The sequence below is a fragment of the Mustela erminea genome, chromosome 14 (genome assembly GCF_009829155.1).
Source record: "Mustela erminea isolate mMusErm1 chromosome 14, mMusErm1.Pri, whole genome shotgun sequence".
NCBI lineage: Eukaryota > Metazoa > Chordata > Mammalia > Carnivora > Mustelidae > Mustela > Mustela erminea.
Window position 1 is genome coordinate 7,722,108 of NC_045627.1, and position 13,512 is coordinate 7,735,619.

Consider the following 13,512-nt stretch of genomic DNA (forward strand, 5'->3'; position numbering starts at 1 on the left):
CCTCTCTCTCTGCCTGCCTCTCTGCCTACTTGTGATCCCTGTCAAATAAATAGAATCTTAAAAAAAAAAAGATAAAGTGCACATTTAACAGTTCTTGGTATATTATTTTATATTAAGAATATAAATTATGTTATTTATATAAAATTAATCAATATATATATTAGGAATATATATTATATTCTTAATTTTTTAAAGTTGTGGTAGAATATATATATGGGAAATGTGGTAACATTTGCCATTTTAACCATTTTTGAGTGTGCATTTCAGTGGCATTGAGTATCACAATGCTGTTTACATCCCAAACTCTTTCAATGACCCTAAATAAAAACTCTGAAACCATTAAGTGATTTCTCTCCCTTCTCCTGCCCCCAGCCCCGGTGACATCGAGTCTACCTTTGGTTTCCGTGAACTTGCCTAATCGAGGGACGTCACATACATGGAATCGGGTAATAGTTGCTCCTGGTGCTGGCGTATCTCACTCAGCACAGTGACTTTGGATTACATCCATGCTGCAACGTGCTGGGACTTCCTTCCTTTTCACGGCCGAATGTCCCATCACAGGAGTACGACACTTACTTATCCTTTCGTCTCTCAGTGGCACCTGGGCTGTTTCCACCTTTGGTTATGAGGAAATGCCGCTGTGAACACTGGTGGACAAGTAGCTGTTTGAGCCCGACTTCAATTCCCTCAGCTGTAGACTTAGAAGTGGAATTGCTGGATACGGTAATTCTATATTCAGATTATTAAACAGCTATCATCTCATCACAAATCACCCAACAGTAAGTCCTTTCATTCAAACAAGATTAAGATTTTTTTAACAAAAAAAAAATTGTTTAATTTTCTGTACTGATATTTGTACAACTGTAAACTTAAGGAATCATCCAATACTTGTATAAATCTGGGTGAACAGTTAATAAGCACCTTCAGTGGGTTCCACAGTTTAAGAATTGACCATTTGAAGCTTTTAGAATGAATCTAGTAAAATGAATAAAAGTTATAAACACTATACAAAATCATGACAAACATTTGATATAGAGGGCTTGATATGGAATGATAAATACATAAAAAAAAAAAAAGCAAAACTAATTCAGGGAGCTGGGCTGGATAAAAGACCCATGTATTCCCCAAATCATGTGATTCCGGGGGATATATTTGGCTCTCACAACAAACTCCATTTATTCAGGGAAAGGCTCTTTCCCCGTCCAGGCGCCACTGCATTGCTGAAGCAGATGAGGACAATGCGGGGAGGGGTGGGCGGGGAGGAATGAGCTCGCTGAGCTTTGCAGATAAGGGCAAGGATCTCTGCCCCAAGGGGAAAAACAAGCAAATTCTTCCATGTCCTCAAGTGTTAAGTGTTCTTTGGCAAAAGGTACCATTTTTTCTTTGGGATTATTAAGGAGCTTTTCTCGTTGCTGTTGTTAAATAGCCCTCTCTACTCTTTCCTCTTGACCAATCTCTGTGAGACCTTTCCGCTGTGCCTTTGCTACTTCCTTACCCTAACCTTTCCTGACTCTGACACCTGATGTCCAGCTTTCAATTAAAAATTCCTGTTATTTTGCAACTCTGGGATACAGCTGATAAAAGGTAACATTAGCTACTCATCTGGCCTAGAGATGTTTTTAAACACATCAGCATGACAGAGGGCAGCGGTCCCTTTAATGACACCGAGGAGCAATTGAGGGTCTGGGTCAGGGGTATAAATACACGATCTGGTCTTCGATGAGAAGACTGCCAGCAAGACCATGAGCAGAGGGAGAGACAAAGGAGAAGTGAGCTCTTGGTGACTGGCGGTCAGCTCTCACTGGCGGGGGAGGGTGGGGAAGGTCTAGGGGGAGGTCATCAACTTGGGGGAGGCATACCAGCCCCCAGCTATGCCTAAAGTGAGGGAGTGGGGATCGGTGCCAGCCACGGGGCCAGGCCACTCAAGAGACCAGATGCTGGGATCCAAGTGCTTTGCACAAAGAGGAATACGCTTGTCACCATTGGTGTAACTCAAGGAAGCACTTCCAAACAATCCTTACCCTCAAGCACCTGACTCCACACCTTGAAATTCCTACCAGCAGATACTCTTGACTGAAGGCTTTGCTTATCAGAGGCTACTGCTGAAATGCCAGTCACTTTTCTGGGAGGGGCTGCTCCTCACAGCCCACAAGTGTCCACACAGCCCTAAGACAGGGTGGGTTTTGATTGAGGGGCAAGGTTTGCTCACTGTGATGGGGGTCTTGGGCAGGATTCAGGTGGGACAGAACTCAGGGAAAAGCCAGGGGTGTGGGGAGGGAAATCAGAGCACCAAGGGCAAAGAGGGGGAGGGGTAACGCCCTCCTTCATTCACAGGCTCGCCTTGGTGGCCCTGGCTGGTGTGTCAGGGAGATAACAGGATGGCAGGTGTGTCAGAGTGAGGCTGAGCTCATAAGGCCACGGAGAGGGCAGTTCAGGCCTGGGGAGGCTCCCCTCACCACTGGGGTGCGAAGTTGGGGAAAGGTTCCAGAGCACTGGTACGGGCATATAGTCCTCCCTCGGGAGGGTTTTCTGTGTGCAGGGGAAGAGGCTTTCCCATTCTAGAAGCCCAGGGCATATGTTTCGGGGGACAGTGAGGGGAACACTGTTGGGGCTCAGGCTGGGTAGGACCTGGGCGTGGTGGCCACCAGGTCAGATAGTTTTCAGTCTGGACCCTTTCAAGCAGGGTGTTGAATATGTCCAGAGGGAATGAGGCACTGTCGTCTTCATTTCCGCTCGATACAGTCGACCCCCAGCGTGTTGTCGGGGCAACGGCAGGTCCTGCTTCCGGGGGTGGCCAAGCAAAGGTGGGTGCAGCCACCATTGTTCACTGAGCAGTAGTTGTGACCTGGAAAAGACAGAAATCAGCTCAACTTCCCCCTGAGAGAGCAGCCCCCTATGAGCCCCCTTTTTGGTTTCCAGGGGGCCGAGCACGTGGCTGCTGCAGGAACAGGGAATCCTCACTAGGATTTGCCAGGTGGGCAAGACTATCATTTCGAGGTTCCTGATTTACCACCAAAGCTGCTGAACGGGACCTGGGAAGGCTTCTCTGGTTTAGATCGTAACGCGCAACTGGGATTTCCAAGCACAAAGTGTGCAGTGTCTCTCTTGTCCCCTCGGCTTTGCACTGGGCCAGGGGAAGGGGGTGTGGCGGTGGGAGCCGGGGAGGATGAGCTCAGGGAGAGCAGGTTCTGGAGCCGGGCTGCCCAGCTCAGCCCCCACCGTGCCTCTGTGAGCCGCGCACCTCTGGCCCATGGCTTCGGCTTTCCCTATGCATGGAATGGGCACAAGCCTGGTGCCCACCTCGCGGGGCTGCTACAAGGACAAGGGAACGAAGGAGCACCCAGCCTGAGCACGCAGGGCTGCCGTGTGCGAGGCGCCCGGCTCTGGCACGAAGCTCCCTGGGTGCATTTGGGACTGTTAGGAGCAGCGATGAGTACCGTGGCTGGGGGGCCACATGGACGGACTTTTTTTTTTTTTTTTTTTTTTTAATTTGACAGACAGAGATCACAAGTAGGCAGAGAGGCAGGCAGGGGCGGGGGGAGGAAGCAGGCTCCCTGCTGAGCAGAGAGCCCTATGCGGAACTCGATCCCAGGACTCTGGGATCATGACCTGAGCTGAAGGCAGAGGCTCTAACCCACTGAGCCACCCAGGCGCCCCACGGACGGACTTTTTAAAGCAGGAGAGATGGTAACACGGATGTTCCTGTTTGGAACCCGAAGACCACTTACTTCTAGACCAGCCCGAGATGTGCGCTTTCCCTCCCCCGGTCCACTGTCCCTGCCTCGTCCCCTAGCGTTTTCCACTTGGCTCAGCCACTAAATAATGAAGACCCATGATGGAAGGGACGGGGTCTCTCCTGCCCCGTGGTCAGGGCTGCGAGGGGCCAGACAGGTAGCGGCCGGGGCTGTGGGCTTGCAGGCCAGGGCCCTCCCAGCCCCTGAACAGGAAGAGCCCACGTGGGTTACCTTGAGGACACTGAGACAGGGCCGTGGTGACTCCATAGAGCCGGGTCTGCTTGAGGGGCTGGAAGATATCGGTCTCTTTGGAAATCGCAAGATCTATGGTGACCACGGAATTCCTGCGGAACACCAAAAGGCGGAAGTTAAAGGCACATCGGCTGGCTCGAACCTTCTGTCTTCTGTGGTTTGGGGGACAAACTGGAGGCCACACAGGGACACGCTGGCCTGAGCTCCTCCCAGCCAAACCCCCTCCTCCTCTTGCGGAGGGACAAGCCTGCGTCTCTCTGACTGCTTAAAATGGGACAAAGGTTAGCGAAGCTCTCCCCTCTGCTCTAAATTCCAAGCTGGGGAAATGGCTTTCTGTCCAGATGGCCCTGGCTGCAGCCGCTGGCGTGGTCTGACCCCTCCTTTGTGCAGGAAAGGGTGGGAGCAGGGGCTGTGGGAACACTGCAGCCTTAGAAGCAAAAGGAAGTAGGGGCACAGCAGGGCCATGGAGCCCACCCGCCGGGGGTCCCTGGGCCAGCTCACGAGGACAGAACAGACATGCTCCAGAAGTCTGAGGAGGTGCCCATCCAGGAGCAAACAGACGAATAAACGGCACCTCCTGCCCCCAAGGCGCCCTCATCCCCCGAACTCCTTCACCCTCCTCTCCTGACAACTGGAAGGGCGAGGCAGAGGGCGGGCATCTCTGGACGCTGGAAGGTCATGCTAAGAGTCCCCCCCAGGGAGGGCTTGGCCTCGCAGAGACAGGGTGGCAGGGCCACCTCCCCGGCCCCCGCTGACATACGTCTTCCAGTCCGTGTAATACAGATGCTTCCCGTAGCTGGTGACCGCGAAAGGGTACTGGAGCCCTTCGAGCACCTTGCGTCGGCCCGACTGGCCGGGCTTCAAACACTCCATCCGACTAGTGCCTGTGTGGGGTGAAAACAAGGCGTTCATTGTGTATACGAGAAACGGCCCCTTTGTGTCACGATGAGTAAGGAGGGCAAGGGTGAGAGGAGTCAGCACGACGATGACAGATCCTGGAGAACACACGTGACCTGCTCTTCTTGACAGTGGAAAGCTTTCTCTCTGCCTGGTCAATCCCCATCTCTACGGGGGTCGGGGGGGAGCACCCAGATCTGGTTCTGACATGGGCTGGAGCCGAGGGGCCCTTCCTTGCTCCCACCCACTCCAGGAGTGCCTGGGGACATAGTAGGACTGATGACACTCCCCAGATCTTGCTCAAGTCCCTGCCCCCCTGAAGCCTCCCAGGCCTTCCCTCCTTGCCCTCAGAGCCCCTGCTCCAGTCACAAGATGGCCCTCCTCACAGCCCCCCACCCTCCATGGCAGCTGACAGCTGCGAACAGCGCAGGAGCTCCACAGACACGTGGGGGACGGCTGACCTTGCTTCCCTATGCAGCACCCACCCATATCCCTTGCCTGAGGGACACCCCAGGGCCGGAGCGGAAAGCAGGACCACACGCTTTTCTCTTCCTCGGCTCCAAGTCCTGCCTGTGCCCCGAGGGACAGATGCAAGCGAGAGGAATGTAAGTCATGAATTGCGTAACGGATAACATTAGGATGAGGACAGGCTCTAGGGGTCAGCACACTTTTTCTCCAAGGGCCAGATGGTAATTAAGTTAGGTTTTGTGGGCCAAGAGGCAAAATTGAGGACACAGCAGAAGCATTTATGTAACCTCTTAAAATGTAACATTGAAAAATGTAAAAACCATTTATAAGACCCGGGTGGTACCAAAGCAGGTGGCGGGCTGGACCCGGCCTGCGGCCTAGAGGTGCTAACCCCCGACGGAGAAGACTGAGAACTCGCCCTAGACAGTGAGCGTCAAGCCTAGAGAAACCATACGTTGCAGAGCAAAGACGGGAAGCAATTCTTGGGGGGGCGGGGAACAAAAGAGCTCTCTCATACTGTTTTCCCCATTACAGACACCAGCCCACCGTGGGTAAGAATAAAAGTTTAAAGAAAAATAAAGCACTGTTCTAACCCCAGGAGTCAGGCCTGGGGCTTTGGGTCACCTGCGTCCACCCAGCAGAGCTGAGACGAGTAGGCATCGAACGTCAGCCCGTTAGGCAAGCCCAGGTCCTCCTGCACGAGAACCCTCCGGTTCGTCCCATCCATGTACGAAGTTTCAATTTTGGGGCTATCTCTGTTCCAGTCCGTCCAGTAAAGATTCCTAGAAGAGGAAAAGGAAGGGAAAGAGGCAGGGGAGTAATGACGGTGGGTGAGACGTCTACGGAAGCAGGTTTAAAAGAAACCACAACGAAGACATTAGCAGACGTTCAAACACGGGATGGCGAAAACGGTCTGGAGGCGCTAAGACAGGTCCTTTGCAAGAAGACTTGGAGTTGGCTCTTTGTTTGGATTTGGATACTCTGTTACTGGTGTCTTCCCTTCCCTTCAACACAACTGACATGTTCCATCTCATGTTAATCTGCTGAAAGCAGTTCAAAAATAGAGCCCAAGACAGAACACCACAACCGAGACAAACACGTGGGAGGTCCTGTCTGCTGTCCCTACACAGGGTGGCACAGCACCGGCCACGAGGGAGGTGGCCACGGGGCCACAGAACTAGGGATGTGGCCTCGCAGGGAAGGGGTCAAAGTGTGAAGGCACGGAGGGGTCTTGTGTGTAAGATTCAAGATTGCTGTAGGGAGCAAGAGAGAAAGCATCGATGGGATGACAAAACCCGGGAAGGGGTCTTCTGGGGGCCCATGGTGTGTCGGCCTGAGCCCCAGGGATATCGATGCTGCTTGATACCCTTCCAGGGTTGGTACAACTCAGGTACTGATCCACATTCAACTCAAAGGGAAATAACCAACTTCTGAGCTGCCGACTTACAGAGCCCCTTCCTAAAAGTCTTAGAGGTGCAGCAGGAGATCAAGTCCACAGTCGCGGGGAACAGGGATCAACGTCCTGGCGTTTCCCTGTGCATATCCCTAAGCCACCTACTGGGACTTGTTCATCCTACGAGGCCCTCATGTCAGGAGAGTAGTGCCAGAGTTAGAGACTGACGCTTGAGACTTTATTAAAGAGCAGCAGCAAACAGACTAGACGCGCCCAGATGGACACCAGGTTACCCCTGCACGGAGTCGGTCACGATGCCTCTGGGGTTCACCAGGTCGGTGTCAAACAGCACCCGGCGCTGAGTACCATCCAGCTTTGCAACTTCTATTCTGTCCAAGTGAGAATCCGTCCAGAAAATGTTGCGGCCAAGATGGTCAAGGGCGATGCCTTCTGGACTTCCAAGATCTAGAACCAAACACAGGACACTTCTGGTTTTTTTCAGCAGGTGAGATTCGGTTTTTCTGATTACTCGGTGTTATTTCACACAGTGTTCAATCCTTGGACTTTGGGAAAACAAAAGAGAATGTGGAATGCTCGTTGTGATAAGTTAACCAACATTCAAAGTGATGAATTAAAAAATGTCGTTCATTGACTTGGCAGACACCTACCCTGGGTACCACGTTGGGAACCAAGCCCACTATCACACCTCAGCTGTGGCCCTGGCTTCCGGGAGCTTGTAAGCTCTCGTAATTCAGACGGAGTTCTGATTTTATGGGAACGTGGAGACAGACACCGGACTCAGCCTGGGGAGACCCAGGAAGGATTTCTAGGGGAGGTGACACGTGAAACTGCCTCCCAAAGGACCAGTAGGAGCTTGCCCGGCAAAGATCCTAGTTGAGGGCTGCCAGACAGAGGGACCAGCACATGAGTATAAAGGAAGACTGGACACGGCTTGAAGTGGACTATATGTACTTGTGGGTGGCTGGAGTGCGTGGGGGTAGGAGAACTGCCAGAGATGGAACAAAACAGATTTGCCTTAGTCATTAGTTATTGGGGGAAAAGGGTCACCTCAGAGAAGTAATAGCAAGAAATCATAGCTGTTATTTCTTTTCTGCAAGTATTAGAAGTACAAAGAAGGGGTGATCACAAGTAACACTCCCAGAGTCCTTACTAGCTTGTCAGTGACTGACTTTGCAGCCAGGGTTGCCACACGGCAAGCCGGCTGCAGTACGAGCCTTCAGTGCCCGTCTAACCTCACCACAAGTTCCAGGCTGCACTGATTCCCTGACGATGTATAAAAGCAAATTAAACATTAGATCCCAATCCAGGGTTTTACTTGTCACTTAGGATTCTGTTCTCTTACTGATTTGAGAGATGAAGGTCACTTAGTACGGCTGGAAGCCAACAGGGGAAGTGGTCCAGGATGGAGCTACCCTAACCCAAGGAATCGGGTTGGAGGAAATCCTCCCCCAGCATCTGAGGAATCATGTGCTCCTTTGTCAATGGGTAAGTGGTTCAGACCCTCAGCTCTCTCACAGCAGCCTTCCCTCGGCGCCTAACATGACCTTGACTGGACGTTGGAAACACCAAAGCCCCACCCCCTGGAAAGGACCCTTGCCAGGGCAAGTTTATTAAGAATAAGGAATAGTCCTTGAACAAGGTTTTTATTATTCAAACCAGAAGTAGAGATCTGTGAGTTATTACAATATTTCCCATATCCCTAGAGGAGAAGGGGCAGCGAGACTGACCTCTGCAGACCTCTTGTGTCTTTCAAACAAAAACCAGAATAAATCATTCTGGGGTATATCTGGGATGAGCGCGTCCTCTGCCAGTGACACTGGTGAACTCAGACACACAGCAGAGTCAGGGGGAAAGAAAGGCTGTTCAATGGCACTATTTCACAAGACACCCAGGGGCACCCAGAAACCCTGTGTCATTTTGTCTCCTTATGAACAGCTCTGGTCTCGACTTCGAACCCAAGAGCAATCAAACTTCCTCCTCCAACCAGGAAAATATTTCTTCTTCTTCTTCTTTTTTATATTTTATTTATTTATTTGACAGAAAGATACACAGAACACAAGCAGGGGGAGCAGGAGAGAGAGAAGCGGGCTCCCCACTGAGCAGGGAGCCCGACATGGGGCTCGATCCCAGGACCCTGGGACCCAGTCCAGAGCCAAAGGCAGTCATTTAACCAACTGAGCCACCCAGATATACCCGGGAAAATACTTCCTCTTGAACTATCATGCCAAAGAAGGGTCTGGAAAACCTCATCCTTTACTGTGCAGTCAGGGCAAGAAGGCAAGACAGCAAGGCAGTATTTTCCGGACTGCTTACATCATGAGGGAACAGATTATGAGACTTATTAAAGATATTTGGTTAGTTTAACTCAAGGAAGGAGAGAGATGCTTAGCATTCGGACAGCATGAAATAAAGAGCTCCTCACTCTACCTTTACTCACTAGCAAGGCACCAACCTGTACTGACGTGGAAATTTCTTTCTCTCTTTTTAAATAAAAGAAAATTTATCCCCAGTGATCTTTCCTCTACAAAGGTCACATTCTAGTTTCATTCTTTATTTTCCCAGTGGACTTCTGCCTGGAATGTTTCTTACTGAGTTTAAAGCTTTCTTGGATGATTATTAGTTCCAGAAGCAACAGGAAATAGCAGTGATGACCTACTCCCCTCTTCCACTGGGTTCGCAAGTCAAACCAAAGAAAACAGCAACATTTTTAACACACACAGAGAGAGAAGACACAAAAAGGCATTTTCAAAATTCTGCTCATTACGCCAAACCGACATTATTTAAGCAGCACCTTGACTTCTAGAAAAGGATGTGGGATCTATGTCCGAAGCTAGACGTGTTTAACTCAACCTCATATTGATTCCTGCTCCTGCTGCATCGGCTTTTATGAAGGAGCCAAGGAAGGGAAAAAACAAAACAGAACAAAACAAAGGAAACTGCCGCACAGGCTGTTCCACAGACACAGGGACCCTTCCAGAATATCAATTTTTATGGAGATATTAAATTGGAAATTGGGAAAGCAACATTCAGCCCTAAGTTGAAAGAAATACCAAATGAGGCTCAAACATTTTGCAGGTGTATCTTCGATTTGAGAGCTCGCAGAGGAAGCAAGATGATGTTATACAAGACCTGTCACTGGCATGACAGACAGCGTCTTTTGATTGAAAATACCTGCAAGCTAGCGGATGAGTTACTAACTTAGCAATATGTAACATTTGACCTTTTCAGTAAAGGGGAATTTGTGCAGGTCCTTGGGTCTTTATAATCTTGATAAAACATATCCACATAAAATAGTCATGACTTGTTGAAAGTAGACATTACAACAACGCACAGAGTCCTTGACTTAAATTGACCTCTATAAGTTAAGGAATCGAGGTTAAATGTCGAGGGGTGGACTGTGCCAAAGTGTTATGCGCTGTGTTATTAGTGATGCAACTAAAACTGGAAGGATACCTGTGAAAGCTCAGCCTGCTCTGCTGTACTCGGTCACAGGCGGTCTGAGCGAGTGCCATGGGGGTAAGGGAGAAAAGGCCCCCCCACCGTGATGTCACAGGTTTAAGTGATAGCTTCTGACTTGAAAACTGTCTTGGGAAGAGACAACCATCAGGGATAATGTTTGCCAATATGCTTGTAATCCTCCTGACTTTATGATGCAGCTGCCTAATGGAGCATATACCATAAGGCAGACATTCTGAGAATCAATTCTAGGCTCAACAGCCAGTTTTAATTTTATTCTTCTTAGGCTAGCAATAAATCCTAGATAAGGTGTTCACGATTTCATGATGAGTCCTTGGAGGACTTTTTAGAGAAGGCTGGAAAGGGTGGTGTTGAGGCCAAGAACCCAGCCCCACTCAAATCCCTATATCCTGTATGCAACCACACACCCCTTCTGCTCTTCCCCAAGAGCCACTTGGGCTGCCAGAAGCCAAACCAAGAAGGGAGAGTGGTGTTTGCTTGCCCACCTTGTCGAATGATGGTGGTTGGCTCTCCACCATGCAGACTGGCTCTCCCAATGGAAGGCTCACTGATGTCGGTCCAGTAAACCATCTTGTCCACACAGTCGAAGGCCAGTCCAATGATGACTTTATCCTGGAAGTACAGACAGCATAAGAATGGCCACTCACTAGCATCTGAGTCACCAACGATGGTGGGAATCTTTCATGCGCTTATAGGCATCTGGACAACTTTTTTTTTTTTTTTAAGATTTTATTTATTTATTTGACAGACAGTGAAAGAGAGACGGGGAGGGAGAGAATGAGCACAAGCAGGAGGTGGGGCAGAAGGAGAGGGAGAAGCAGACTCTCCACTGAAAAGAGAGCCCAACGTGTGGCTTGATCCCAGGACCCTGGGATCATGACCTGAGCTGAAGGCAGGCACCCAACTGACTGAGCCACCCAGGTGCCCCATGGACACCTTTTTTAATGAAGTGTCTTCAAGTCTTTAGTCTACTTAAAAATGTTTATTATTGAGGTGTAGGAGTTCTTTATGTAGTTCGGATGAAAATCTTTTGCATTATACATATATATGTATGTGTGTGTAGGTGTATATATATTTCCACTCATTATATAGTTTGTTTTCTCACTTTCTTGTTTTATTTTCATTTTCTTAATGGCATTCTTCAAAAACAAAAGTTTAAAATATTTATTTAGATTTATTATTGTTTCTCTTATGACTAATGCTTTTTATATATCTAAGAAATTTTTACCTACCTAAAGATCTTTTAAAAAAAAGACACAAATAGGGCACCTGGGTGGCTCTGTCGGTTAAGTGTTTGCCTTCAGCTCAGATCATGATCTCCAGGTCCTTGAACTGAGCCCTGAGGTAGGTTCCCTGCTCATCGGGGAGTCTGCTTCCCCCTGTGCCCCCCTCCCCTGCTCATGCACTCACTCTTTCTCTCTCTCTCTCTTTTGTGCACATGTGCATACACACTCTCTCTCTCTCTGAAATAAATAAATAAAATCTTTTTAAAAAATACAGAAATATTGGAAAGGAAGAGGTGAAACCACTCTAAGACAATTTGATGGTTTATGTAGAAAATCCTGGGGAATCTATAAAATTATCGTAACTACCAACTGAATTCAGTCCAAGGTTGCAGGGCACAAAGTCAATATATAATGGTATTTCTACATAGTAGCAAAAAGTAAGTAACGTTTATAATAGCACCAAAAAAATAGCATGGAAATATTTAAGAACAAATGTTTTTAAATATGTAAGATACTATACTGAATATTATAAAACATCACAGACTGAAAATAAGGAGACTCAAATAAATGAAGAGAAAAATTAGTCTAATGGATTGTAAGGTTTAATATCACTAAGATAACATTTTTTTCCTAAACAGAGTTAGAGATTCAGTGCCATCGAGATCAAAATCCCAGCAGGCTTTTTTCCCCCTTTGGTAGAAACAAGCTTACTCTAAAATATCTATAGAAATGCAAAGTGAATATATAAAGAAATCCTACCACTCTGTAACAACAAGCCAGCCAGCTACGAAACGGGAAAAGGATACGAGGAGACATTTTACCAAAGAAGACACACGGATGGTCCATAAGTACATGAGAACATGAGACTATCCCTCATTAGAGAAACGCAAATCAAAACTACAATAAGACCCCGCTTCACTCATATTAGGATGGCTACTATTAAAAACCAGAAGATAGTAAGTGTTGACAAGAAGGTTGAGAAATTGGAATCTTTGTACTCTGCCGGCAGAAATGTAAAATGGTGCAGCTACTAAGGAAAACAGTATGGCAGTTCCTCAAAAAATTTTTTAAAAATCTGCAGAATTACCATATGATTTGGAAATTCCAGGCCTGGTTTATGGTCAAAAAGAGAGACAGCAAGGACTTGAACAGAAATGTGTACACCCATGTTCACACCAGCATTGCTCAAGACAGCCAACGGGTGGAAGTGGCCCAAGTGTCCATCGATGAAAAATGCATGAACCAAGAGTGCTCGGTCTGTGCCATGAATATTATTCAGCTTAAGAAGGAAGGAAATTCGGGGCGCCTGGGTGGCTCAGTGGGTTAAACTTCTGTCTTCAGCTCAGGTCATGATCCCAGGGTCCTGGGATCGAGCTCCTCATCGGGCTCTCTGCTCAGCAGGGAGCCTGCCTCCCCCCATTTCTGCGTGCCTCTCTGCCTCCTTGTGATCTCTGTCAAATAAATAAATAAAATCTTAAAAAAAAAAAAAAGGGAAGGAAATTCCAACACCTGCCACACCACGGACGGATAGATAAATACCGTAGGGGACGGATAGATAAATAGCATAGGATTCCTATGAATATGAATGAGTCAAATCCATAGAGACAACAAGTAGACTCATGGTTGCCAAAGGCTGGTGAAAGATGGGGCTATTATTTAATGGGGACAGTGTTTCTGTGGGATGAAGGGTGGATGGGGGTGCCGGTTGCGTCATCGTGTTGAAGTGGTGAAAACGGTAAAACTACACCAAAGACACACACATTAAAAGAACTCGGTGAACGTTGATCCCGCTGTTTCAGGGCCCTCCCCTCCACTCGTCCTACCTCAGTGTTTTGCTTTTCACAGCCTCACTTGACATTGGGACTCTGCCTTTGTCTTGGGCGATCATGACTGTCACAGGGGGCTCAACCCCCTCCCGCACCCTGAGCGCATGCACCAGAGGACACGAAGGAAGAATGATGATTGCCCCCGAAGAGATTTATGCTTCCGAGAGGCAGCGGAAGAACACAACGATCACTTATTCATTCTGCAAACAGTTTTCGCG

At 48.5% G+C, this 13,512-nt stretch overlaps 1 protein-coding gene across 1 annotated transcript in view; it reads right to left on the reverse strand.

The window, feature by feature from the left end:
- Positions 1–809: 809 nt before the first annotated feature.
- Positions 810–13,512, reverse strand: part of NID1 (nidogen 1) — an 81,737-nt gene continuing 69,034 nt past the window's right edge. The window contains exons 15-20 of the mRNA XM_032312275.1: positions 10,728–10,854; positions 7,038–7,209; positions 5,976–6,133; positions 4,747–4,870; positions 3,966–4,078; positions 810–2,845 (exon numbers count right to left, since the gene is read on the reverse strand). Of these exons, the coding sequence (XP_032168166.1) occupies positions 2,724–2,845; positions 3,966–4,078; positions 4,747–4,870; positions 5,976–6,133; positions 7,038–7,209; positions 10,728–10,854 (816 nt within the window). The 3' untranslated portion in view covers positions 810–2,723. The remainder of the gene's footprint in view (positions 2,846–3,965; positions 4,079–4,746; positions 4,871–5,975; positions 6,134–7,037; positions 7,210–10,727; positions 10,855–13,512) is intronic.